Below are 25,598 nucleotides of genomic sequence, written 5' to 3'. Positions count from 1 at the left end.
TGTTGTTGCTGAAGTGTTGGCTAGCGACGGTGATGAGGACGACACGGAAAGCGACAGCACAGGCGATTCAGGCCTGACAGTGGCAGAAGTTGCACGTTACGTCAGCCTCATGAATGCAATCGTCGGCACGAGAAGAGCATGCCGCAATGAAAAAGGCATCCCACGACTCCTGCAGCGCTACCATGTATGTGCACGGAGAATACGTAACGCCAATGAGGAATCTGCCATGCGAGTGTTTGTCGAAAGGAGGGGGGCTGGCTGAAAAGCTGCCTCGCAGCTTCAGTAAGTTTCAGGCCGCTGTCGTCGCTGCTAGGCCGCCGCAGCATCAAACGAAAATAACACTTTTGTTGTGCGAGGTGAATAAATACTGCATGTTTTTTTCCCCTTTCATCACTCTCTCTGAGTTCTCTTTTTGATAGGTAAGTGGTCGATCCCATGCTATTTCGATTAAACCGTACTACCGTTTAGTATGTACTTTTTCCGAGCTCCGGCCAACCACGGTTTAACGAGGTTGCACTGTATTGCTCTTTAGCGCCTTATCCAGCCGCATCGAACCATTATGAACCGTTGATTGATTGATTGATTTGTTCTGTTTTATGGCGCAAGGGCCAGGTATGGCCAAAGAGCGCCAAGATTCAACCGTGAATGCACTTGGGCTGCATATGCTTCCTATAAGGCTTCATATGGCACTGCCGTGCGGGCCGTACCTTAAAATCGATCTGCGATTCCCACAAAGGATGCCGACTGCTAGCTTTGCACGCTGTGTTCTCACTGCTTACTTAGTTCTGAAGAGATGCGCACGCCCGTAACTGTGGTAGTGGCAGAGTGAGGCATGCGCTGAAAGCACTGTCAGTGCTGTGTTCTCACCGCTTCGTTGGCATTGAAGTGAGAGGCAGTGCAAAGGCAAATTCACTTGCTGCTGCGGGCGCTATCTTGAAAGCAGTCGTTTTATTATGGGATGGACGGAGGGACAGTTTTCTTGTTGGATAAGCATGGAAATGCTTACGCATTTAAAATAAAACTTGCCTACACTACCTAAAGTCTGTAAATGCGGGCTGGGCCAAGCAGTCTGCGTACCCAGCACAGCTAGGGACGTAAAACCAAATACTTAGAAGGATCTAAGGTGTGTGCCGTGGCTCTTCGGTGAAAACGTACCTAGAAACATGGTACGCGCGGGTGGCGCATGGCGGTGCAGCGCTCGAGCACTGGGGTCGGGCGTAAATAGTGTCATGGTGAAGGGAACGAAAAAGTTGAATTGGACTAGACGAAGACGAAGTCTGGCAGTGGCCTGAATGCCATATACGCCAGTTGTAAATATACATTATTTTACACTCATGGGCCTGCTTTCTTCCTGTAACATTTTGGTGGAAGGTGCTGGGTACAATCACGGAACTTCGCAGCGGACGTCACCTACCTGCCGCCACAATGGCAAATCAACCGACACAAGTGGCAACGCCTCAGCAGCTCGTGCCAATGGTCATCCTCACTCATCCACGGGACCCAGGGACATTTTGTGGCACGGACAACGCTGACGTCGAGGACTGGCTTATGATGTGCGAACGAGTGTGTGACAACAACAGGTGGGATCCAACAACGATGCTAGCAAACGTGATATTTTACCTAAGAGGAACTGCGAGGCAATGGACACGAAGCTGACCTAACGAGCTGGGATGTCTGCAAAGAAAAAATGCGAAACCTGTTTGGCAGACCTGTCGGTTGTCAGCTGACGGCAAAAAAAGAACTTGCGTGTCGCGCTCAAACGTCCACAGAATCCTATGTCGTCTACATACACGATGCGCTGGCCCTCTGTCACAAGGCTGATAACAACATGAATGAGGCAGATCTGATTGGTCACATATTGAAAGGTATTGCAGAAGATGCCTTCAACCTCCTAATGTGCAAGGATTGTGCCACTGTGGATGCAATTATAAAGGAGTGCCGGCGCTTCGAACAAGCGAAGGGCCGCCACGTCGCTCATACTTTCGACCGATTGCCCAATACCGCCACGACATCTTCTTGCGAAGACCCGCCGCGCTTCGTTCAGCCCACAGGACCGGAAGAAATCACGCGCATCGTTCGCCGTGAGCTTGACGCCATGGCTCCGGCTCCAGTTCGTTCTGACTGTCGGGAAAGCGTGCCCGCTATCTCCCTTATACAAGCGGTCGTTCGGGAGGAAATAGCAAGTTTGGGCATTTCATCTCTCTGCTCGGTTCGCCATACAAACACCTACCAGATTTCTACAGCCGCTCGCTCCCAGGCGCAGAGCTTTCCGCCCCCTCGTCGCAACCCAGCTGCCTGGCGCACAGCGGATGATAAACCTATCTCTTTCAATTGTTCTGGTATTGGACACATCGCCCGTCATTGCCGCAACCATTGGTCGTCGCCTCCTCGGTGGTCGTCTCCGAGTCACTACCGCCAAGTACCAGACAATCGTACTTCTTGCCCTATACGCCGACTAGGAACATCAGCGTCGACAGTGCTCCACCAAGATCCAGCCGCTCCCAGTCTCCGCAAGGTCGTAGGTCCCGTTCGCCTCTCGTTCACCGCTCTTCGTCCCCTTCTGCAACTGGTCGCTTCGCTTCAGGAAACTAGGCGGTGCAGCTCCCGGAGGTGAAGCTGCAACTCCGACCCGGCCCACAAATCCTCTGTTGACCCTGCCTACATGTGGAAACCTACTGGACATTGAAGTTGATGGCGTTCCTGTTAGATCTCTCGTTGACACAGGAGCGCAGCTTTCAGTTATGAGCGCTGCTCTCCGCCGAAGGCTCAAAAAGGTTCTGACACCCGCCGTACCGTGCACTGTGCGAGTCGTCGATGGGAGTACTTCATCTGTCCTTGGAATGTGCACAGCACGTGTGACCATTGGGGGTCATTATACCATTCTATTTATCGTCCTTGAACACTGTCCACACGACCTAATTCTCGGCCTCGACTTCCTTTCGAAACACTCGGCCCAAATTGACTGCTCCACAGGTGTTGTATAGTTGGATCTGCCGCTTCCTGCCGACGCAACAACTTGTGCTTCACACCGCTTATGTTCTGCTGAGTTTGCAAGGCTGTCTCCACAGGCGGCTACAAATGTCCTCCTGACGCCCTGTCCTCCCGTACCTGATGGCGAGTATGTCGTGTCGCCGCTGACTGACGTGGTTTTGTCGTGCAATATTGCCCTACCGAGCACCTTAATCCGGATCCGCGAAACCTGCGCTCGCATGCCCATCCTCAATTTTGGATTTTCGTCGCATGTGCTGCCCCACGGTATCACCATAGCGCATATCACTCCTTTGGAAGAATTTGAGATTTCTCCTCTGTACTCAACGCCTGCGGACGATGTTTCTAAGATGGTCGCCCCTGACCTTCCTTCCGAGCAAACAACAGCTCTTCGTCACCTCCTGTCATCTTTTCGGGACATCTTTGGTTTGGACGACCGTCCACTTGGCCAGACATCTGTTGTCACGCATCGCATCAACACCGGTGACGCCAGCCCCATTCATAGGCGGCCATATCGTGTCTCCGTAACAGAAAAGGCCATCATACAGAAAGAAGTAGACAGGATGATGGACAAGGACATCATTGAACCTTCCAGTAGCCCATGGGCATCACCGGTTGTCTTAGTAAAGAAAAAAGACAACTTGTGGCGCTTCTGCGTTGACTACCGTCACCTCAACAGGATAACAAAGAAGGATGTTTATCCCCTGCCGCACATTGATGATGCTCTTGACTGCCTTCATGGATGCCAATACTTTTCATCAATTGACCTCCGCTCCGGCTATTGGCAGATTAGCGTCGATGAGATGGACCGCGAGAAAGCCGCCTTCGTCACACCGGATGGTCTGTACCAATTTAAAGTCATGCCGTTTGGATTATGCAATGCACCAGCTACATCCGAGCGCATGATGGACTCTCTCTTGCGCGGCTTAAAGTGGTCTACATGCCTCTGTTACCTCGACGATGTGATTGTGTTTTCACCGAACTTTGAGAGCCACCTGCAGCGCCTCGCAACCATGCTCTCCGTGTTTCGCAGGGCTGGCCTTCAGCTAAACTCCTCCAAGTGCCATTTCGGTCGCCGTGTAATTAACATGCTCGGCCATCTCGTAAACGTTGCCGGAATCCAACCTGGTCCACAGAAAGTTCACGCCATGCAAAATTTTCCTGTACCTTGTTCAACAAACGATGTCCGTAGTTTTCTGGGCTTATGCTCTTATTTCCGGCAATTTGTGAAAAATTTTGCCGACATCGCTCACCCTCTCACTGACCTTCTTAAGAAAGACGTCTCTTTCTCTTGGGGTCCACTGCAGGAGAAAGCCTTTTCTACCCTGATTGAGCGGCTTACAACTTCCCCAATTCTGTCACACTTTGACCCTTCTGCGCCCACTGAAGTACGAACTGACGCGAGTGGTCATGGCATCGGCACTGTCCTCGCTCAGCGTCAACAGGGCCAAGACCGTGTCATCGCTTACGCTAGCCGCCTTCTTTCCACATCCGAGCGAAATTACTCCATTACTGAGAGAGAATGTCTCGCGCTCGTATGGGCGGTCGGGAAATTCCGGCCGTACCTTTTCGGTCGGAGCTTCTGCCTCGTAACCGATCATCATGCCCTCTGCTGGCTCTCCTCCTTGAAGGACCCAACTGGACGATTTGCACATTGGGCATTGCGTCTACAGGAATATACATTTTCTATTATGTATAAGTCAAGGCGCCTGCATAAAGACGCTAACTGCCTGTCCCGCAATCCCGTGGATTAACCGGACGATACCGATGCAGACTCGGACATCAGTGTTCTGTCCATCTCCGGCTTCCTCAAATTGGCGACAAGCAGCGCAAAGATCCTGTTATTCGAACACTTATGGAACGCCTAAGCTCCTCGCCCAATAACCCGTCCGTGCGGATGTTCACCTTGCGCGATTGAACTTTGTACCGTCGGAGCGTTCGTCCTGACGGCCCGGAGCTCCTTCTAGTTGTTCCCAAGCACCTTCGACTAGCCGTGCTCCAGCAACTTCACGACGCTCCTACTGCTGGACATCTGGGCATGTCGCTTTACCATACATCACTTTCGCATACAATTCGTCCCGTCACGACACTGCCGGATTTTCACCATTTTGCCTTTTGTATGGCTGCGACCCCACCTTGCCCTTTGACATGTTGCTACCTTCCGCAGTACAATTACCCAGCACTGGTTACGCTCGCGATGCTATTGACTTAGCCGCCCAGGCCCGAGATGTCGCCCGTCGTCGCCTCACAGTCTCGCAAGCTTCTCAAAAGCAATGCTACGACCTTCGGCACCGAGACTACCATTTTTCACCTGGTTCCCTTGTCCTTCTCTGGACGCCTTCACGTCGCGTCGGCTTGTCGGAAAAACTACTTTCCCGGTATTCTGGTCCGTACCAGATCTTACGCCAACTGTCCGACATGACATACGAGATCACCCCAGTCGGTCAGCCTTCAGTGCATCGCAACGTCACCAGCGATGTTGTTCACATCGCCAGGCCCTATGTCCCCCCATTAAGTGAGCGTCTATAACTTGCACCGGGACGGAGCTACTCCACCGGGACGGTGATGTTACAGTGAAGGGAACGAAGAAGTTGAATTGGACTAGACGAAGACGAAGTCTGGCAGTTGCCTGAACGCCATATACGCCAGTTGTAAATATACGTTATTTTACACTCGTGGGCCTGCTTTCTTCCTGTAACAATAGAAACACGCGTCCGGGTTCTCTGCAGTCAGCATGTTAAGCTGCTCTGTTGGCTTGCAGGTTACCTGTGAGGCCTGCGTAGCTCAGTATCTAGATGATGGGTTGGGTGTTGAGGTCCTCAGTGTCCTCCTTTGTTATTGGGGCTAACGACTTGTGCAGCAGATCTTCCGATTCTCTCCTGTAGGAAGTTGTGACGGGCCTACTGAGAATCTATGAGGATCGTCAATTATTTGTGCATGTGTTGGCCTTTGCGGATGGCTAATGCGATGCCAGCTCTTCGGCTTCCGTGATTGTGCAGGGGCGTATCGATGCAGTGAAGGTAACATGTCCTCGGCAGTCATAGACCACTGCCACTGACTGCATCCTTATCTTCCTCCCAGACATGGCAGCATCTGTAAAAAGGGCTGTGGTTTGGAACCTGAATGTTTTCTCTATGTACTGGGTCATCACGCTCCTCCTGCCAAAGTGTAGCTTAAAATCCATGTTATGTTAGCCTCGTACCAGAGAAGCCATGGATCAGGGTGCTGTGCATGTGGCTGCAGTCTAACCAGCGGGCCACCCACACCCTTACACTCCTCAAAAACAGTGTCAAGGTGATATTGCGCATGATATCCCACATAACATCCAAGAACAGAGGCATAAAGGAAAGGGACACCCTCCGACTTGTCCGAAGCCTGGTGGTGAGCAGAATTACATACAGCCTACCCTACTAGCATCTCACACAGTCCGAGACAAAACAGGCCGACACGCTCTTGAGGATGGCTTTAAAGACTGCTCTCCGCCTGGCGACGAGTACATTGACTGAGAAATTATTGGCGCTGGGGTTACACAACACCCTCAGTGAACTCACAGAAGCCCTTCACGTCTCGTAGCAACAAAGGCTTGCGCGGACTCGCACGGGGTGGCAGGTCCTGCAAACTTTGGGTGTCCAAACCCCAACAACACGAACCCAAGAAATCTGCACAATACCTCGTCACATCCAGGAAAGGTATCACATTGCCCCAATACCATGCAACATGAAAGGGGGTCACTGTCACGAGACACTGTTGTACTAATTATACACGTGTGCACTTCCTGTCTCCTGTCACAGTACGGGCACCTATACACCTAATAGATGTATTGGCATGCCTTTTAGAGCTATTTTGGACGGGCCCTGTTGCAATTTGAGCTCTTTGTGGCAGTAAAAGGCATGTATTAATTTTTTAAACGTGCCTGATTTTTCGGATGTTTTTGCAGCCCATGGGATCCAAAAATGGGATGTTGACTATAACCACCGTGGGTGGGACTGAAGCTTGCATATCCTGGCATGCTATATGTCACCATGATATTGCTACGGAACAGCTGCCACAGTGAGGCTGCACTGAGGAGGAAGAAGACGACGTGGGCCCGCTTGATATAGCGTCGCCATTTTGACCTTCCGTTAGCTTCTTTGTAAATAAATTGTATATATTATTGGACTCCAGCTACACGTAACATTAATTTGGTGGAGGTGGGCGTTCCCCGTACCCGTCATGGAGCTTCGCAGGGGTCGCAACGGCGACAGTGCAACTTCGGCTCCTGCTGGCAGCACTTCATCTACGCAACCGTTTCTGCCTGCAGCCCCGACCTACGTCGCCGTTTCTCCCCCTCGGGATCCTGGTGTTTTCAACGGAGTCGGCAGTCCTGATGTTGACGACTGGCTCCGCTTATACGAATGTGTCAGCACCAGTCACAGGTGGGATCCGACTATTATGCTTGCGAACATTCTTTTCTACCTCGATGGAGCTCCACTTGCATGGTTCCAGACTCGCGAAGAGGAGATCTCGAGCTGGGATCTCTTCAAAGAGAAGCTCCGCGACCTTTTTGGCAATCCGTTCGGTCGCCAAGTCAATGCCAAGAAAGCCCTTGCCACACGTGCACAGACATCGACCGAGTCCTACGTGTCGTACATTCTCGACGTCTTGGCGCTTTGTGCCAAGGCTGACCCGACCATGTCTGAGGACGATAAGGTTAATCACGTCCTCAAAGGTATTGCTGACGACGCCTTCAATTTACTGGTGTTTACGAACGTCACCAGCATCGATGCGATCCTCAAGGAGTGCCGCCGTCTTGAGCATGCTAAAAGCCGCCGGGTATCCCAGTACATCACGTGACTTCCCAACACAGCTGCTACGTCATCCTGTGACGACCTCTTCCACCAGCCGTCGCGATGTGACAACTTGACCCGCATCATTCGTCGTGAGGTCGAAGCGGCACAACCGGCGGCCCCTTCATTCCCGTCACTTGATCATTCTCCGGTGACAATCTCCTTGATCCAGGCCATTGTCCATCAAGAGTTGTCCGTCGGGCTGCAATCCATTCGTTCCATACGTTCGGAACCTCTTTCTCCATGCACGTCCCCACCCCGCTCTTCTTACTCCTCTTACGGACAGCGCAACCCCTCCAAATGGTGAACCGTGGACAACAGGCCGATCTGTTTTAATTGCCGACGCATTGGACATGTCGCTCGCCACTGCCGCAGCCGCTGGACTTCTCTGATGCGCTATTCTCCTGATTACCACCCTCGCCCCTCTAGTGCGTCCTTTTCCTTCGACCCTTCTATGCCTGCTCCATCATTTGACTCTGCGACATCTTTGACACGACCCCGCTACTCCCGCTCGCCTTCTCCCTCCTGTCGTCAATCTCGTTCTCCCCCGTCACGCCGTGCTCCTTCTCCGACCTACTCGCCGCACCCCCGACCGGAAAACTAGACAGTGCAGCTTCTGGAGGTGAAGCTACAAAGACGACATTGCCACGAAATCCTTGCTTCACCTTACCCACGAACAAGAATCTTTTGGACGTTCTCGTTGACAATGTTCCTGTGTGCGCGTTGACACTGGGGCGCATGTGTCCATTATGAGTGCTGCTCTTTGCCGTCGGCTCAAGAAAGTTCTGACACCCCCCCCCCCCGAACCGACTTGTACAAGTCGCCGACGGAGGGACTGTCGCTATTGTTGGCATATGTTCTGCCCAACTCACCATTGCTGAGAGACAAACCGTCGTTCTCTTCACCGTCATCGACCATTGCCCTCACGAACTCATCTCGGTCTGGATTTCCTTGCCAATCATTCGGCCCTCATTGACTGTTCGGCCGGCTCACTTCACCTTGACTTGCCTCTTCTTGCCGACCCTGTGGACGCGCCTCCAAGCCGTTTGAGCTGCATGGATTTTATTCCCCTACCGCCTCAATCTGTGACACACGTCGACTTGTCCTCACCAGCTGTACCTGACGGTAATTACGTGGTCGCACCAATTCCGACAGTTATACTTACACATGGTGTTACCGTGCCGCACACTGTGCTGACAATTACTGGCAACCGCACCTGCCTTCCCCTTGTCAATTTCGCGCTAACCGTGCAAGTTCTGCCTCAGGGGATTTCATTGGCTATAATTAGCGCTTTGCAGGATGATGAGATCGAGCCATTCACAGTGGAAGATCGTCACAGCTCAGCCCATACCGTGACGTCATCGCACGGTACTGACGTCGACATTGAGAAGATGGTTTCCTCTGACCTTACACCTGTTCAAGCTGAAGCCCTTTGCCGTGTTCTTGATGGCTATCGCGACATTTTTCACTTTGACAATCGACCCTTAGGTCAAAGGTCCGTCGTGACCCATCGCATAAACACTGGCGATGCGAACCTTATTCACCGACATCATTATCATGTTTCTGCGTCCGAACGAGCTGTTATCCAACAGAAGTCAAAAAGATGCTTGCGAAGGACATTATCGAGCCTTCCTGTAGTCCCTGGGTGTCTCCCGTCGTACTTGTCACGTGGCGTACTGGAACGTGGCGTTTTTGTGTAGATTATCGCCACCTGAACAAAATCACAAAAAAGGATGTGTACCCTTTGCCACGTATTGATGACGCTCTAGACTGCTTGTACGGTGCCACCTATTTTTATTCTATCGACTTACGGTCCAGCTGCTGGCAGATATCCGTTGACGACATGGACCGAGAGAAGACTGCATTTATTACCCCTGACGGCCTTTATCAGTTCAAGGTGATGCCTTTCGGTCTCTGTAACGCGCCCGCCACCTTCGAACGAATGATGGACTCTTTGCTTCAGGGGTTCAAGTGGTCCACCCGTTTGTGCTATCTGGACGACGTCATCGTTTATTCGCCCGCATTTGACATGCGTCTAGACCGTCTTTCAGCGATTCTTGACGTGTTTCGCCGTGCCGGTCTCCAGTTGAAATCGTCAAAATGTCACTTCGCTCGCTGCCAAATCACCGTCCTTGGACACCTCGTGGACGCCAGAGGCGTGCAACCTGATCCGGACAAAATTCGCGCCGTTATGAACTTTCCTGTTCCGAAGTCTACCAAGGACGTTCGTTGTTTCGTAGGGCTGTGCTCTTATTCCCGACGCTTTGTGAAGGATGTTGCGACTATCGCACGTCCCCTTACCGACCTCTTGAAGAAAGATGCCCCATTTTCTTGGGGACCTGATCATGCCGCATCTTTTTCGCAGCTCACTACTCTCCTTACCATGCCTCCAATTCTGGCCCACTTTAACCCGTCTACCTCAACGGAAGTTCGAACTGATGCCAGTGGTAACGGCATAGGAGCAGTGTTAGCACAATGCCAGCGTGGACGTGACCGCGTTATAGCCTATGCCAGCCGACTTCTATCACCCGCTGAGCGCAATTATTCAATCACAGAGCGCGATTGCCTCACTCTTGTGTGGGCTGTTGCGAAGTTTCGTCCATACATGAACGGACGCCCCTTCTGTGTCATCACTGATCACCACGCGCTCTGCTGGCTATCCTCACTCAAGGACCCCACGGGACGACTCATTGCTAGGCTTTACGCCTGCAAGAATATACCTTCTCTGTGGTATATAAGACGGGACGCTTGCACCAGGTTGCCGATTGTTTGTCCCGCTACCCCGTCGATGAACCGGCTGATGCGGACGCCATCGCTTGTGTTTTCTCTGTGTCCCAGTTGCTTGAAATCGGCAACGAGCAACGCCGTGATCCTTCATTACGAGCCCTCATCGACCATCTGGAATCAACGCCTGGCGTCGCCTCTCTCCGGTTGTTTCTCCTTAAGGAGGGGACATTATACCGCCGCAATCTCGATCCACACGGCTTTGACCTTCTGCTTGTAATTCCATCACACTTGCGTTCGACCGTCCTCCAACAACTTCACGACGCTCCCGTGGCTGGACACTTGGGCGTCTCGCGCACATACGACCGTGTACGCCGTCGATTCTTTTGGCCGGGTCTTGCCCGCTCCGTGCGGCGCTACGTTGCCGCTTGGGAGCCCTGTCAGCGCCGGAAGAAGCCCTCCACACCTCCAGCTGGATGTCTCCAGCCGATCGACATCCCACCGGGACCCTTTTCCCGTGCTGCTCTGGACCTTCTTGGACCGTTTCCTCTCTCAGGCTCCGGAAATAAATGGGTCGCCGTTGCTACTGATTATGCTATGCGGTACGCAATCACCAGAGCCCTTCCAACAAGTTGCGCTACTGACGTTGCTGACTTTCTGCTCTATGACATCATTTTAGTGCATGGTGCTCCGCGCCAATTATTCACTGACCGTGGCCGCAGCTTTCTGTCGGCAGTCGTCGAGGACATCCTCCGCTCCTGCTCGACAAAGCACAAGTTCAGCACGTCCTACCACCCACAGACCAACGGCCTCACGGAGCGCCTCAACCGGGCCATCACCGACATGCTTTCAAAGTACGTTGCGACCGACCACCACGACTGGGATCTTCATTTACCATATGTGACGTTCGCGTATAATTCATCGCGTCACGACACCGCCAGCTATTCACCTATATGGCCGAGAACCCGCGTTGCCCTTGGACACTTTGTTGCCCTCGGCCACACGTTCAACCACTGAATACGCCCGCGATGCGATCGCACACGCCGACCACGCGCGCCAGCTCGCCCCCACCCGTCTCGAGGCCTCACAGGAGCATCAGAGACGCCTCTATGATTGCCACCATCGCGACGTGCACTTTACTCCGCAGTTCTCTGGTGCTTCTCTGGTCACCCATTCGACATGTGGGCCTTTCCGAAAAGCTGCTGTCGCGCTACACTGGCCCATACCGTGTGGTGCGACAAGTGACCGATGTCACGTATGAAGTCATCCCCGCCGACCTGTCAGCGCCATCGTCGGCTGCAAGTGACATCGTTCACGTGGCGAGATTAAAGCCATACCAGACACCTTTCACCGCAGATGTGTAGATTAAGCACCGGGACGGTGCTTCTACCGCGGGGGGTGATGCTATGGAACAGCCGCTACAGTGAGGCTGCACTGAGGAGGATAAAGACGACGTGGGCCTGCTTGATATAGCGTCGCCATTTTGGCCTTCCGTTAGCTTCCCTGTAAATAAATTGTATATAGTATTGGGCTCCAGCTACACGTAACAATATACAGCAGGCCCCTACCATTACTGGGTAAATCGTTGGGCCAGGGCTGCGCTCTGCTGCTTTGGATGGGCATCAAAAAGCCTTCATTTTGAAAGTTCAGGCCACTACTGGCTTTTCTTGTATTTGTTATTAGTGAAGTTTTTTTAAAATTTGAATTGCTTTTGCAGGTAAACAAATTTTGCATGTCCTGATAACAGTTCTGGTGACTGCCATGGGGCAAACGAGTGTGTTTGACTGCGATCATGTTATAAGCCTCAGCAATAGTTTCATTTCTAAAATGTCCACTCTGAACACATGTACAAATAAATAAATAAAGTGTAATACTGCCAGCTGCCCTTTGGCAGCTGGCAGCTAGGGCAGGAGTGGTTAACAATGAAGTAATAGCCTTACATTAAGCACAAGTACATACATTTCAGAGGAAAATAACAAAGTAAATAAATAAATAAATAAATAAAAAGAAATTAAAATACCAAGAGCAAAAAGTATAAAGAGCAAGAAGGTTTTCGAACACAAAATCAACATCACTTTCAGATAAGAATCCGAAAATATGTGTGCATAATGAAAAGCAAAGATTCTATGATAACTACATTGCAAAAAAAAAGGGGGGGGGGGGGGAGGGACATAAATTATTAGATGAGTGTACTGAAAAAAGGGAAATTGCTATGAAAATAGTAAGACCACACATAGTGTGCGCCGTTTATATGACACAAAGAAAATTGATGTAGCAAGTCTGATATATTATACATGGTCAGGAAGGGCAGCTAAAAATGATGCAATGCTAGCTAAATTTGTTACTTCTTACGGCAGTGAATTCCACTACGTGATAGTTTGTGGGAAAAATGAAAAGTGGTACACCGAAGTTCGTGATTGTGGTATTGGAATACTCTCTTCATGCTTGTGTCTCTTGTGTCTTGATTTGTTTGACTGCGTGTATTTATCAAATTCCAGTTTTGGTGTGATTGTTCACAATGTTATACATCATTCAATTTACAGCGTGAGTCAAGTGTTGGAAGGCCTGATCGAATTTGGAGTTCACTAACAGATGTATTTTTTCAGTTGTAAGCATTATAGATGAAACAAAGTGCATTTCTCTACACTTTCGACAAGGGCAATATTTGTCTTAGAATGCGGGTCCCAAACGACATCAGCGTATTCAAGTAACGGTCTCACTAAGGATGTGTAAACGACAAGTTTTGTTTTACTTGTAGCATGTTTCAAACGGTGCCTCAGTAATCATAATTTATATAATGCTGCTGATGCTATGCATTTAATGTGAGCATTCCAGTTCAGTGTTTTGTGTATGATCACACGAAGATATTTGTATTTGTCAACTCTCGTAATTTCAACATTGTTTATGGTGTGTGTGTGTTTTAGTGGATTCCTCTTTCTTGTTAATGACATGTATGCGCACATTGAAATATTAAGGCTCATCTGCATTTTCTGGCACCAGTTGTCAATGGCTTTCAGGTAATCATCCAATATTAGTTTATCTTCAGCTGACTGAATATTCAAGTAGACAACACAGTCGTCTGCAAATAAATGGCAACACACTGGTGAATCTAGTGCTAGAATGTTTAAGTAATTATGAAGCGAAGTGGCCCAAGGACTGAACCTTGCGGAACGCCTGAGAGGACGGGTGCACGTGGTGAGCCTGATGTGCCTATGTGAACATTTTGCTTTCTGTTAGGTAAATAGGAGTCAAGCCATTGAAGAAGCTATTTAGTTTGAAGAATAAATCTAAGTTTAATCATTAAGTTGGCATGAGATACACGATCGAAGGCTTTTTGGAAATCTAAAAAAAAATTATATAAACTTGCCCTCCTTTGTCTAGTGCTGCCATTAGGTCATTAGTTGTGCGGAACAATTGCGTAACAGTTGATAGGGCATGCCGAAACCCATGTTGCCTCTCGGAAAAGAAGTTTCTGTCTTCTAGATGGGTGCTTAGATGCTTGTAAATGAAGTGTTTGAGTACTTTGCTCGAGGGGCATAAAAGTGAGACTGGTCGGTAGTTAGGTACAGAAAATTTATGTGAATGGGGATTACTTTAGCCAATTTTCAGTCCATGGGAAGCTCCCCTTTCAGTAAACTTTCGTTCTATATGATGCCAAGGTACTTTGAACACCATTCAGCATATCTGTAAGGAAGGCGCTTGGTAATGATTCGGGCCCACAAATTTTTTTGTATCTAAATGAAGCAAAGCAGCGAATACACCCTCCTCACTCACAGCAAGCTCTGGAACGTCAATACCTGGGCTATTGAAATTGACGAGCTGTGTATTACCCGCCAGAAAGACAGAGGAAAAGCATGTATTGAAAGTTTTAGCAATGACGGAGCTATCAGTGACAGTGTATCTTTGATCTGTATCTTGCTTATAGTGGCTTTACTTCCTGTAATGTGCAACCAAAACTTATGCTGGCCTGTTATTAGGAACATTTAGACCTTGACATTGAAAAAGTGGTGTTTGGTTGACTTTATTTTCTGATGCATCTCTGTGCGAAGAGTTTGCAAACTACTTTTGCAATGGCTGACACTTGAACATGAAAGTTGTTTTAGGCGACATTTCATTTGAATGATCTCACAAGTGATCCACGGGTTGACGCGCATTCCTTTCTTTGTGCTTTTTTTGGCACATATTCGTTGATGCATTGGTGTACGGCATTTTTAAATTGTAACCACAATGCATTAACGGTAGCAAGGCCAGATGTTTGTTTCTGTGAAAAATCATCGTACACCCTTTCCAGAAAATCAAGCAAACTTTCGTCTTGAGCATTATTGAAATCTAAATGTTCTTTAGGTTCTTCGCTTGTCTGAATTCTTTATAGTTCGCTCCTAAAAAGTTGCGTGATTCGATATGCCGGGCAGAATTTCGACCGTAAACTCACATTCGCCGACGGCAGATGAGACAAACACTAGGTTGAGAAGTGCACTTGAGTTTGGCTGAACGTGTGTTGGCTCATGTACAATCTGTTTAAGATTAAAAGAGAAGGCTAAATCCAGGAGCGATTCAGTGTGCGTACTCGACGGCTCAGTACACAAAAGGTCCCAGTTTATCTTTGGCAGGTTAAAGTCTCCACACATAATGATGTACCTAAATTGTTTACTGTGTTCGTGTAAAAAATCGCATAGCGATTCCATGACAGTGATATCAGCATTGGGCGGCCTATACGTTGCACTGATAAAAATGTTGCAGTGACGTAACTGAACGGAAACCCATACCATTTCTACATTAGTACTGTGGGACACAAGTGAGAAACAAATTTTTATTTTTTAAAACGATTGTAACACCTCCCCCTCTAGAGCGACGATTGTGGCGAATAAATTTGTGCATCTAAGATCAGCATCAGGCATGTTTTCGCTCAGTCACATTTTGGTTATCGCAACTAAATCCGGATCATATGTCAAAAGAAGGCTTTCAAGTTCGTCACATTTATTCACAATGCTTCTTCAATAAATGCTCATAACAGAAAATAAATTATAATCGGCCGGTATTGTAGACATATTTGGCCTCAATTCGCGACTGAAACCCGTGGTGCCATTTCTAAAGTTGTAGTTTGGGTCATTTTGTCGGCACTGCAGGCACCGTCTTGCTCAGCGCATCATCCCATCGAAATAATTTGCCGTTGATTTTTACTTTGTCAAACGACAAGGCTACTCTGTGTCCCTTTGATCTGTTGTCTACTGTACTCGCCCAGAGCTTTTTTCGGAGTGATTGCACTCTGGGAGAGAAGTCTTCTGAAATACTGTAGTCTGTGCCCTTAAACGCCGAACAGCTTTTAAGTATCCTGGTCTTGTCTCTGCTGTCTGGTAACTTAAGTATTACCGGTCGATACTTATTCTCAGATGACCTACCTATTCTGTGAATCCGTTCGATGTTCATGTTTGAAACCTGAAGTAGACCTTCAATAACAACCCTTCAATAACAATAGCCACGTGAGCTAGAGGAACACAGCCATGGCAGTACTTTGGTTGCCATCAACAGCTGTTGTGACTGTCATCTTGGGAGTGTGTTGCTTTAAACCAGGCAAATCATATCACTGGCTACATGTATAACTGTGTCACATCAAAACAGGGCATGCGTAGTGGCATGATGCGTCTTGACAACAAATGTAGGAGGTGGGCACTGCAGCTGCCAGACTGGACAAAGGGGAAATGATGTGAACCTAAGTCGCTAATACCTAAAATTAGCAGTTGCTCGAGCATATGAACACCACCGCTACTTATAATTTGTGTCGGACGTCGAATGTTATTGTCCTGAAGCTTGGGAATCTAGTGGTGATGAGATGGGGCACATGTGGAGGGGCATAAGTTGGGCCTTGATAGGGTGTGATCGGTCGTTATTACTGAAGCTATGTGGCCTGGTTGCATTGTGAAGGTACTCGCACTTTATTCAACGTGGAGAACAGTGTAGATGACCAAAAAAGAGAGATATGGTACAAGCAAAACAGACTGCTGCATTTGCTCTTGTTATCAGTGCTGTTTTCCTTGTCAAATGAAAACCGACTAACTTAGTTTCAAACTCTCATGCTTGACCTAGTGGTGGTGCATTCATTACAGATAGTGGCACCAACTATCACAAGTCCCAGCTGCCAGGAGCAGCTGACGGAAGCCTCGAAGGAGGTTGGCAAGAGTGTAGATGCCATTGTGGCCAGCTGCGAGGATGCGACCCGTCAGGAACCCCTCCTGTCAGATCTGCGGGCTGCAGCTGCGCAAGTGAGCCGGGCCCTCGAGGAGCTGCTGTTGCTGATCCGAGGGGCACCGGAGCGGCGTGCGCGGGCCACTGTGGCACAGGACGGTGCGCTGGACACTATTCTGGATGCCACTGACCGGCTATTCTCCAGCACTGGGGATGCACCCGAGATGGTGCGACAGGCGAAGGTGGGCAGGGGCCTTGACAGGCCTAAGTGCGGAAGTATGCACACTGTGATGCTAAAAGATATGAGTCCACCAGATAAGCTTTCTTTGAAGTGGCATTTGCAGTGCTGCCATCCACTGTGGTCTTCCTTACTATCGTCCAGCCTCAGTGAGAGAAGAACGCAAAAATATTCTTCAATACTGTATCAATCCACCACATACTTCCTTTGTTAAAATTTTGTTATGGGTTTAACAATGTAAAACAACATTTGTTAGCTTAAATATGTCAGAATGCAAGTGTCATGATCAGATGAATTTAGGGGAAAATGGCTATGCTTGTCACTACTTGGTAAAAGCAGATCGAGGGACTTTAAGGAGAAATGCAAGGCAAGCAGGTAAAGGGCCACCTTGGATGTTCCTGGCACGTACATCGTGCCACGGAGCAGACATGCAGGCATAGCAGTGCAAGAAAGATCTTAAGACAGAACCTTGGCTTTGTGGCCATCTTTGTCGTTCTTGTTTGAACATATGTGTGAAGCTCAAATACCCATGCTAGATAATGCCTGAGGAGATCTGAATGAAGTTTCTTGCATCTAAGAGAAAGCTAAATTGTGCTGACTTTTGGAAAGTACATCTTTATCTAGGGCCAACATTTTTATTACAAAGGCACTTGCAATTGGTTCACGTGTGTACCAACCAGCCCAAATAGGTGCAGCACGTTTATTCTGCACTGGGCTAACATTTTGTGTTGGCAGTCCTCTCTGTTCACTTCAACCCGGCGTTGTTCCGCATGTCGAGGTTTGTGATGCGATGTGTTGTAGGGGCCAAGTATCTGCTCGCTAAGTTGAATGCTGTGCAGGTTCTGGCACGAGCCACAGCCCAGCTGATCCAGGCCATCAAGGGTGAAGCTCAAGCCGAGCCAGACTCGGACCAGCAGAAGCGTCTCCTAGCAGCCGCCAAGGTCCTCGCCGATGCCACTGCCCGCATGATTGAAGCTGCCAAGGTGAGAATAGCAGTGTCTCATCATTCTCTTTCTCGGCTGGTTGCGGAGGCTGCACCATCATCCTCTCGTATTGTGCAGTCAATGTGGGACATTCTGCAGAAAAACTCAGTTTGGGCATGCAGCATCTAAGCGAATGCAGTGCTGTAAGAATCACATTCACTGCCGCAGACTTTGCATTTCCAGATGTGTGCTTAGCATTTGCCTAAAATCAGCCATTTTGCACATTGTGTGCCTCGCAAGGTGCCAATATAAACGGAGGAAATTGCAGGAGAGGAAGCTAGCTTGACTGCAAGTAATGATTCTGTCCACGTCCTTTTCTATTCACTCAGCTGTTTTCCTCATGGATGTTTTGATTTAGTGAGGGCCTTCTTTCAGTAGCTTTATATATGCGAAGTAATATCATCATCATCCTCATTATTTTCCCTTAAAAGGGGACTTTACTTTGAAAATGAACTTCCTTATTTCTTTATGGATCTTGATGAAAATTAGCACAAATGTTTAGAATATCTCCCTGATGCTTCCATAAAAGTTCTAGAGTGATACCTTGAGAACATTTTACTGAATTTTATTGAGCAGAATTTTTCTCTCTCGAACTTTCTGGAGAGCCTGGGGAAATTAAATAACATGACAGAAGGCTTGTTAAGTAGACTGCATAGCTAAATGCGTGCTGAGATACGTGACATTCTTTCCTTCTTTTTTTTTTTTTTGCAACAAAAATTTTTTGGAGTGTCACTTTTTATGTTACGTTCACATCAAGCACACTTTCAAGGTAGACGAATAGCCATATTATAAATTTATAAAAAGTCAAGATAAGTCAAGCGAGACTGTCATGACCTGCACTGTAGCCCATGCAACGTGACAAAAAAGATGGAGTCAATATATGCTAAACGGTAACTCTCTTTCTGCACAGCTCTAAAAGCTATGCAGAAAGGCAAAAAAAACAGTTTTGACAAAACAGCTCTCAATGTTTCACCCTCACTTCAGTTCTCTAAAAGGCCCCAAATTTGTAGTCTTACGGGTGTTTTGTGTGATGTGGGGTTTCTTGTACATATGGCCTCTGGTCTCGTGTGCCTTCGTTCCCCACAATCCCTTTTCTTTTTGTATGGCGTTCTTTGCTGCTGCCCTACAAAGAGCATGGTGCCTGGGTTTCAAACCAAGTGAGGTGCAGAACTCTGTGTGGACATGAATATAGTTCCATGTTGTACCTGCAGGCTGCCTCATTGATAGCAGTCTCCAGTACAATCAGTGAGGCATTTTTTTCTTTTGATAGAATATACCATGTTACTGAATTAAGGCTCTTAGTGTCAGTAGCCTTCCAAGTCGTCTTCAGCTGACAATGGCTGTGGAACTTAGGATCAGAGAGCCCGTGATAGATATGCAGGTGCTAGGTGCTTTCCAGAATTGTACTTTTGTAGGATGCCTCCATCACTTCTGCAGCCAGGTGTCTGTGCCAGCCCAAGGGGCCTAGTGAACAGAGCTCACGATGAGGTTCTCTTTATGAAAGGGTGCTATGATAGATATTGTTATGAGGTATCGTGGCAATATGATAATAGAGGAAACGCGCAGTATACTTGTTTGTGGGTCGGAGGTGCCGATGTGCGAAATGCCTATCTACAAATACAAGGAGCCGATGCTCGATGTGCTCGGTCATGCAGTTCAAGGTGCTGACGCGGGAAGTACCTAGCTGCACAGTCCAAAGTGCCAATGTGCGAAATGCCTAGTCATGGGCTCGAGTAGTCGACACTCGATGTGCTTAGTAGCGCAATCTGAGGTGCTGATGCGCAAAATTACTAGCCGCGGCCTCAAAGAGTTGACACTTGATGTGCCTAGTCGCGCATTCCGAGGTGCTGACACATGAAATGCTTCGACACGGGCTCAATGAGTCGATGCTCAATGTACTTAGTGATGCAGTCGAAAGTGCCGATGCACAAAATGCTTAGGCGAGGGTCCGAGATGTCCGCACGCGATATGCTTAAAGGCCAAGTCAGAAACTCCTATGTGCGAAATACTTAGCCACGGGTCTGAGACGTCCACAAATGTGGGAATCGGCCACGCTACTGCGATGTCCACATAGCGTCCATTTACAGCGAGTGGAGACGTCCAGACTCGCGAGGTGCAAAGAGTCGAGCAGACGACGCGAGCGCCGGACCAATGGCGAACCACGCTGGAGTCACGTGGTGGGCGCGGCCGATCACAGACTCTGGCATGACCTTCAATAATTTGCTTTTTGTGTGCTTGTTTCTGTATGGAGGAGATAGTTGAAGCGGCAAATTTCAAGACTGAGAAATGCACTTTCCAACGAGACCAAGATGGCATCGCTCGGTTGCGCCGTTCTAGAGATAATGTGGCTTGAAAAACGCTATTCTTTCTTGATTTTCGCGAAACCTTTCTCCACCTTAGCTGATAAAACAAATTTTTTAGAGCACTTCTACGTGGTTTACAGTGCTGATATTTTGGCATGATATAGAAAAAGAGTTATAAAAACTGAAAACGTGATTTAAAAAAAGAAACGATTTTTTCTTGGCCATTTTTCACAATGCAAAAACCGTGCCCCCCCTTAAAGACCCCCAGTGAGGCATTACATGGGGCGTGTGCGGGAGGGGGGGGGGGGGCAGCACGAAACATTACAGTGCAAGATATGACATAAACAACAAGAGTGAACAAAAAGGACCAAATTAAAAGACATAATATATATCATAAACTGTACACAGAAAAAATATTGTTAAGGGAAAAACAAAAAGCACAGCAAAGCAGTTCGGTAATAAAAAGGGCTGCAAGACTATCTTTGAATTTTGAAGGGATTTCTGTCATTGGCAATAGACTCTGGAAGTTTCTTTCAGTCTTCAGTAGTTGATGGCAGAAGTGATTGATTAAAAGCTTTGTTAGAGCTTTGGAGTCGCTGCAAACTACGAGAATTGTGATTAGGAGGAAGCAGGAGAGCACCATCAATCTCCGGAAAATTGTAGTATATTTTATGAAAAAGATGAAGACGGGTAATCCTGCAGCACATTGCTAAAGTTGCTAAAGATGGAAGACCAAGGGATGATTTGATATTGGTAATACTAATATTCCTATTATATTTAGAAGTGATAAACCATGAAGCTTGGTTCTGAATTGCTTCTAACGCATTGGTTAAAGAAGCTTGATGGGGCCTCCAGATGGAGGATGCATAGTCAAGTCTGGTGTGGATAAAAGTTTTGTAGGCTAGCTGGAGAATGGAAGAGGGAGAAAGACTGAGGGACCTTCTGATGAAGCTGAGGGACTTGGAAGTATCAGCAGCAGGCTTGAGTATGTGTTCTTACCGGGATACATTGTTAGTTATTGTTACTCCAAGGTAGCGATAAGAATCAACTTGCTCAATACTAACTGAATTGAGGCAATAAGGATAGGTATCGTTTTGCCTATTCCGAGAAACCTGCATGAATTTACATTGAGATACAACTAAAGACATTTGCCATAAAGTGCACCAATTGTCAATTTTAGGAACGGAACTATCACAAATTGATTGCGTAAAAACAGCTTGTAACACTTTGCCGGAAACCAGTTTAGTACTCTTTGATACCGTTGGGGGAATGTCATACTTTGAGCTTATCAATAAGTTTCATAATTGCTTCAGTGGTAATTAGTACAGAATCCATTTGGACAAAAGTATAATCTGGTAAGAAGTTAGTGGGAAGTGGGGTTTCCCGAGTAAAAACAGAATTAAAGTAGGAGTTCATAACATTGGATTGGTGTTCAGGAGGAACAGGGGACTTATAAGGATTAGTTAGAGGAATGTTGGTGCGTGCACCCTTTTTCAGTGAAAGTAAGTTCTAGAATTTTTTTGGGGTTACTGCAGAGTACATTCTGCAGATCCTGGTGAAATAATTTTTTTTGTTGAATGCTTCATTCCAATCCTATACTGGTGTAAGCATGCAAATTACTTCTGTCATTTATGACTACAATTTGTTTGTTTAGCATCTCGGAATACATGCTTCTTTCTTTTCAATAATCTCCTGACGTCAATCGAAAACGAGGGCCTGCTGACGTCACCGTTTACGCTAATAAGTGGCTCATGAGCTTCTATCAAAGGGAGAATTTTTCGCTTATATAGTGACCAGTTTTAATCTACAGACTTAGAGTATGCTGACTGGGAGATTTAGTGATGGAGGATATCAAGTTCCACATTGATTGCTGATGCTGTGATGGAGGATATCAAGTTCCACATTGATTGCTGATGCTGTGATGGAGGATATTAAGTTCTGCATTGATTGCTGTAAAATTGGCTCTGTTGTAGTCACGTATGACCTTTGTCAGAAGTTGGTAGTTGGGAGACATGATAGAAATGTTGAAAAGAATCAGGTTGTGATCACTAAGCCCTTTTATGCACTGCAGTGATTAGATCATGTCAGGATTTGAAACTAGAGCAAGGTCGAGAGTGTTAAAAACATGAGTTGGAACTGTGTTTGTTTGGCAGAGGTTAAACAAAAGAGCGAGATCTAAGAAATCTTTTGATTGGCGAGTTGTTCCAGTAAGAGCAGACCAGTCATTGTCAGGAAAGTTGAAATCCCCACATAATAATAAATTTGCTTTAGGAAGGTGTGACTGCAAGTCTTATAGAACTGTATAAAGCTCATTAATAAGCGAAATATTGCAATCTCGCGCACGATGGCATGAAACAAGTAAAACAGGTTGTGAAGCAAGTGATATGTTAACGTAGAGAATTTCATGTTGGCTGTTTATTGCAGCAGGATTCGAAGCCAAGTTCACTTTCACAAGAACCAGAATACCGCTGCCATGCCTACCTACCCTTTCAAGTCTATGAAACTAGTTCACTATCTTTCACTTTGGGAGATAGCCACGATTCAGTAAAAACAGCAATATCAGTAGAGTGAGTCTTCATTAGCACGCACTCTTTTTTTGGAAGATAACTTGGAACATTAGCTACCATCACAGACATATTATGGTAGGACGGCAAAACTGTTTTAGCAGTAGTACGATATGCACATGGCACGGAGGGCTATGAAAAGAGTTTTGAAGGTCGTTCCGGTTGCTATGGTTAGATTTCAATGACGGAGTCATGGTCAGCATCATAAATGTGCTGTTTTTATCAATGCGGAGTTTATTGAAGCAAATCGTAGATGGGGTTTTCAACTGCTCAGTGCATTCATAAAGTTTTCTGCGAGTTGTTTGCACTTGCTCAGAAAAATCATTGCGGATCGAGAACGATGGTTCCTTCAGTTTGGAAGGGACGGAAAGAATGTTGGATTTGTCTTTGAAGTGTGCTCTAATGGGGCGGTGCTTGCTTTGTCGGAAATGCCCCAGCCGGTGTGCATGCTCGATGCCAGAGCTAACGACCGCAGTGTCAAGCTTTTGAGCAGAGAAACAAATTACTTGTGCCTCGAATTGCTCCCACGATTCACCATGCTTATCTGGGATTCCAAAAAATAGTAAATTTGACCTGTGAAGGCAGTTTTCAGCGTCATCACACTTCACTGCCGGAGCCCTGATTTTGGAAGATAGTTTTGCAACAGCCAGCCATGCTGGGGATTGATTCCGAGCACTCACCACCAGTTTTAAGATCTGCTACAGTTTTCTTCAAGAATGTCAACATGCGGCGATATGCTGCTAATGAAGTTTTCGATCTTGGTTTGAGTTGTTTGGATGATTGTTAGTTCATTTAACATATTGTGTGTGTTCCAAGCAAGCAAGAGAGCTGGCACTGGTTTCTAAAATAGGGGGATTTGGGCCAGGATTCAATTCAGTGTCTCCCAAGATAACTAGTAAAAGATGCATGGCAAGAGCTGTGAAACAGTATGAACTAAGCATTTCATACAGTGTTCAGTGACAATAGCAAAGCAAGTCAGTGGGGCACACTGCCGCTAAAAGAAAGGGGTCGTTGCAACGGCAACAAGAATCTTTTGCCAGGTCACTAATCTGCAAAATGAAGGGCATTGATTTCAAAGAAACCATAGTGGTGGCGTGCCATCCAGACTCGTGGTTGCCAGGCAAGACGACATTCCAGGGCGGGAAGAGGCGTTACTGAAGAAACGGTGTCACTGCAGTCAGTGAAGATGTCTTCGAAATCATCACAGCAGAGTTGGCATATGCGCTGCAGATCAGCAGTGTTGGTCCAAACCGGAGCCAGCCCGATGGTCCACGAAAAAACAGCCTACAGAACAAAGGGCGTCGATTTCCAGGAAATCATAGCGGTAGTATGCCCCCTCACAAATAAATGGCAAACCAAAACCAAACAGCACGCTTTATGTTAAGAGAAATCCTGGGGTGTTACGGGCCAACACCACTATCTTAGTATGGCACACACCATAGTGTGGGACTCTGGAATAATTGTGACCACCTGGCCTTTTTTACTGTGCACTTAAGAACACGAGTGTTTTTACAGTCACCCTTATCGAAATGCACTCTCTGTGGCAGGTATTGAACCCGTGACCATAGCCACTGAGCTGCCGCAGCGGGTAACGGCCTGCTTGGTATTGCCACTCAAAGTATAATGTCCTTTATGTGCGGGCACAGCAGGTAATAAAAGGGGAACAAATTAACCAGGCTGCATGGTTTCTCATTAAGCAGACAGTGCCAGTTAGGAGTGGCATGACCACCAATGCAGCTGTCAAGAAAGGCCTGAAATTGATGGGAACTGCAAACTTAGCTGGATGGATGTCCAGAAGACTGTCAAGAGCAAGCAGTGAAAAATGGGGAAATGCCAATCTCTGGAGATGGCTCCTGGTCATTTGATGCCCCACCCGCGAGCAGAACAGCAGGGAATATATTTCTGCTGTGGGGGTTCCACTCTGCGTGCGGCTAGGGCTGAAGGCGAGCTCCGGATCTAGCCCCACGCAGTCGCTTCGTGGTACTCCCAACACGTAGCGCGGAAATCGCGGCTACGCCGGGTTCGAACGAATAAGGCAACCAGCGGTGTCAACGGTAATAACGTTTATTGCTATTAGCAATAGCGAACACTCGCAGAGGGACGTCCTCTCAGTAATAGTAGTAAATAGGCTTGCCTCATTGTCTGGGTGGGTCAGACAAACGAGGTCACTCACGGGATGCGGCAGGTGCTTTCGTCCAGGTGGTCCAGGTGTCGGCGTCCCAAGAGAGAGGGTCTCTCCCGGTGGCGCGCTTTTATGCCTTTTTACCTTTTTGCGAGGGGAAGTCCTCCTCGCCCTCCGGATCCGCTTCCCTTTCCCGTGAGCCGTGGGGGGGAGAGGGGCACGCGCGTCACAAGAGCGACAGAGAAAGGGAGGGCGCGTAGTGCCTCTCTCCCTTGTCTACGCCGGCCCGACCCGTCCGCCACGTGCGAACGGGACGCCGCGGGTACGCGGGAGGAAATGGAGGCGGGTGCTCCCCACACTGCCCATGTGTTAATGTGCCTCTAGCAGAGTTTGACGGCACTGTTTCAATATCTTGGAGCACATACTGAACAGTGGCAGTTTCGCATTTGTCAAAAGCACGAAAATTAAATTCAGATATAACACTGAGTGTTGTATTTTATGTCCTATAATAATTTGGAGCCCTGTAGTGTGTGGGGACGCTCAACTCGCACGCGTCCCCCGATGTTGTTTTCCCCGCGTGGCTCTCACATCTCCTGTAATCCGGCTTCTCTGCGTAGCTTAGTGCCTCCAGCATTCAGTCTTGTTGCAGCACGTTACGAGAGATGGT

General features: G+C 47.8%; 1 protein-coding gene across 4 annotated transcripts in view; it reads left to right on the top strand.

Annotated features, from left to right (window-relative positions):
- Nucleotides 1-25,598, top strand: part of rhea (Talin_middle and talin-RS domain-containing protein rhea) — a 391,086-nt gene that overhangs the window by 167,115 nt on the left and 198,373 nt on the right. For all 4 annotated transcript variants that reach the window (XM_050177552.2, XM_050177553.2, XM_055070111.2 and 1 more), the window contains exons 22-23: nt 16,643-16,963; nt 17,799-17,942. In XM_050177552.2, coding sequence (XP_050033509.1) covers nt 16,643-16,963; nt 17,799-17,942 — 465 coding nt within the window. The remainder of the gene's footprint in view (nt 1-16,642; nt 16,964-17,798; nt 17,943-25,598) is intronic.

Source organism: Dermacentor andersoni, chromosome 5 (genome assembly GCF_023375885.2).
Source record: "Dermacentor andersoni chromosome 5, qqDerAnde1_hic_scaffold, whole genome shotgun sequence".
NCBI classification, from domain to species: Eukaryota; Metazoa; Arthropoda; class Arachnida; order Ixodida; family Ixodidae; genus Dermacentor; species Dermacentor andersoni.
Note: the sequence above shows the minus strand (reverse complement) of the source record. Positions and strands in the feature narration are given on the sequence as shown.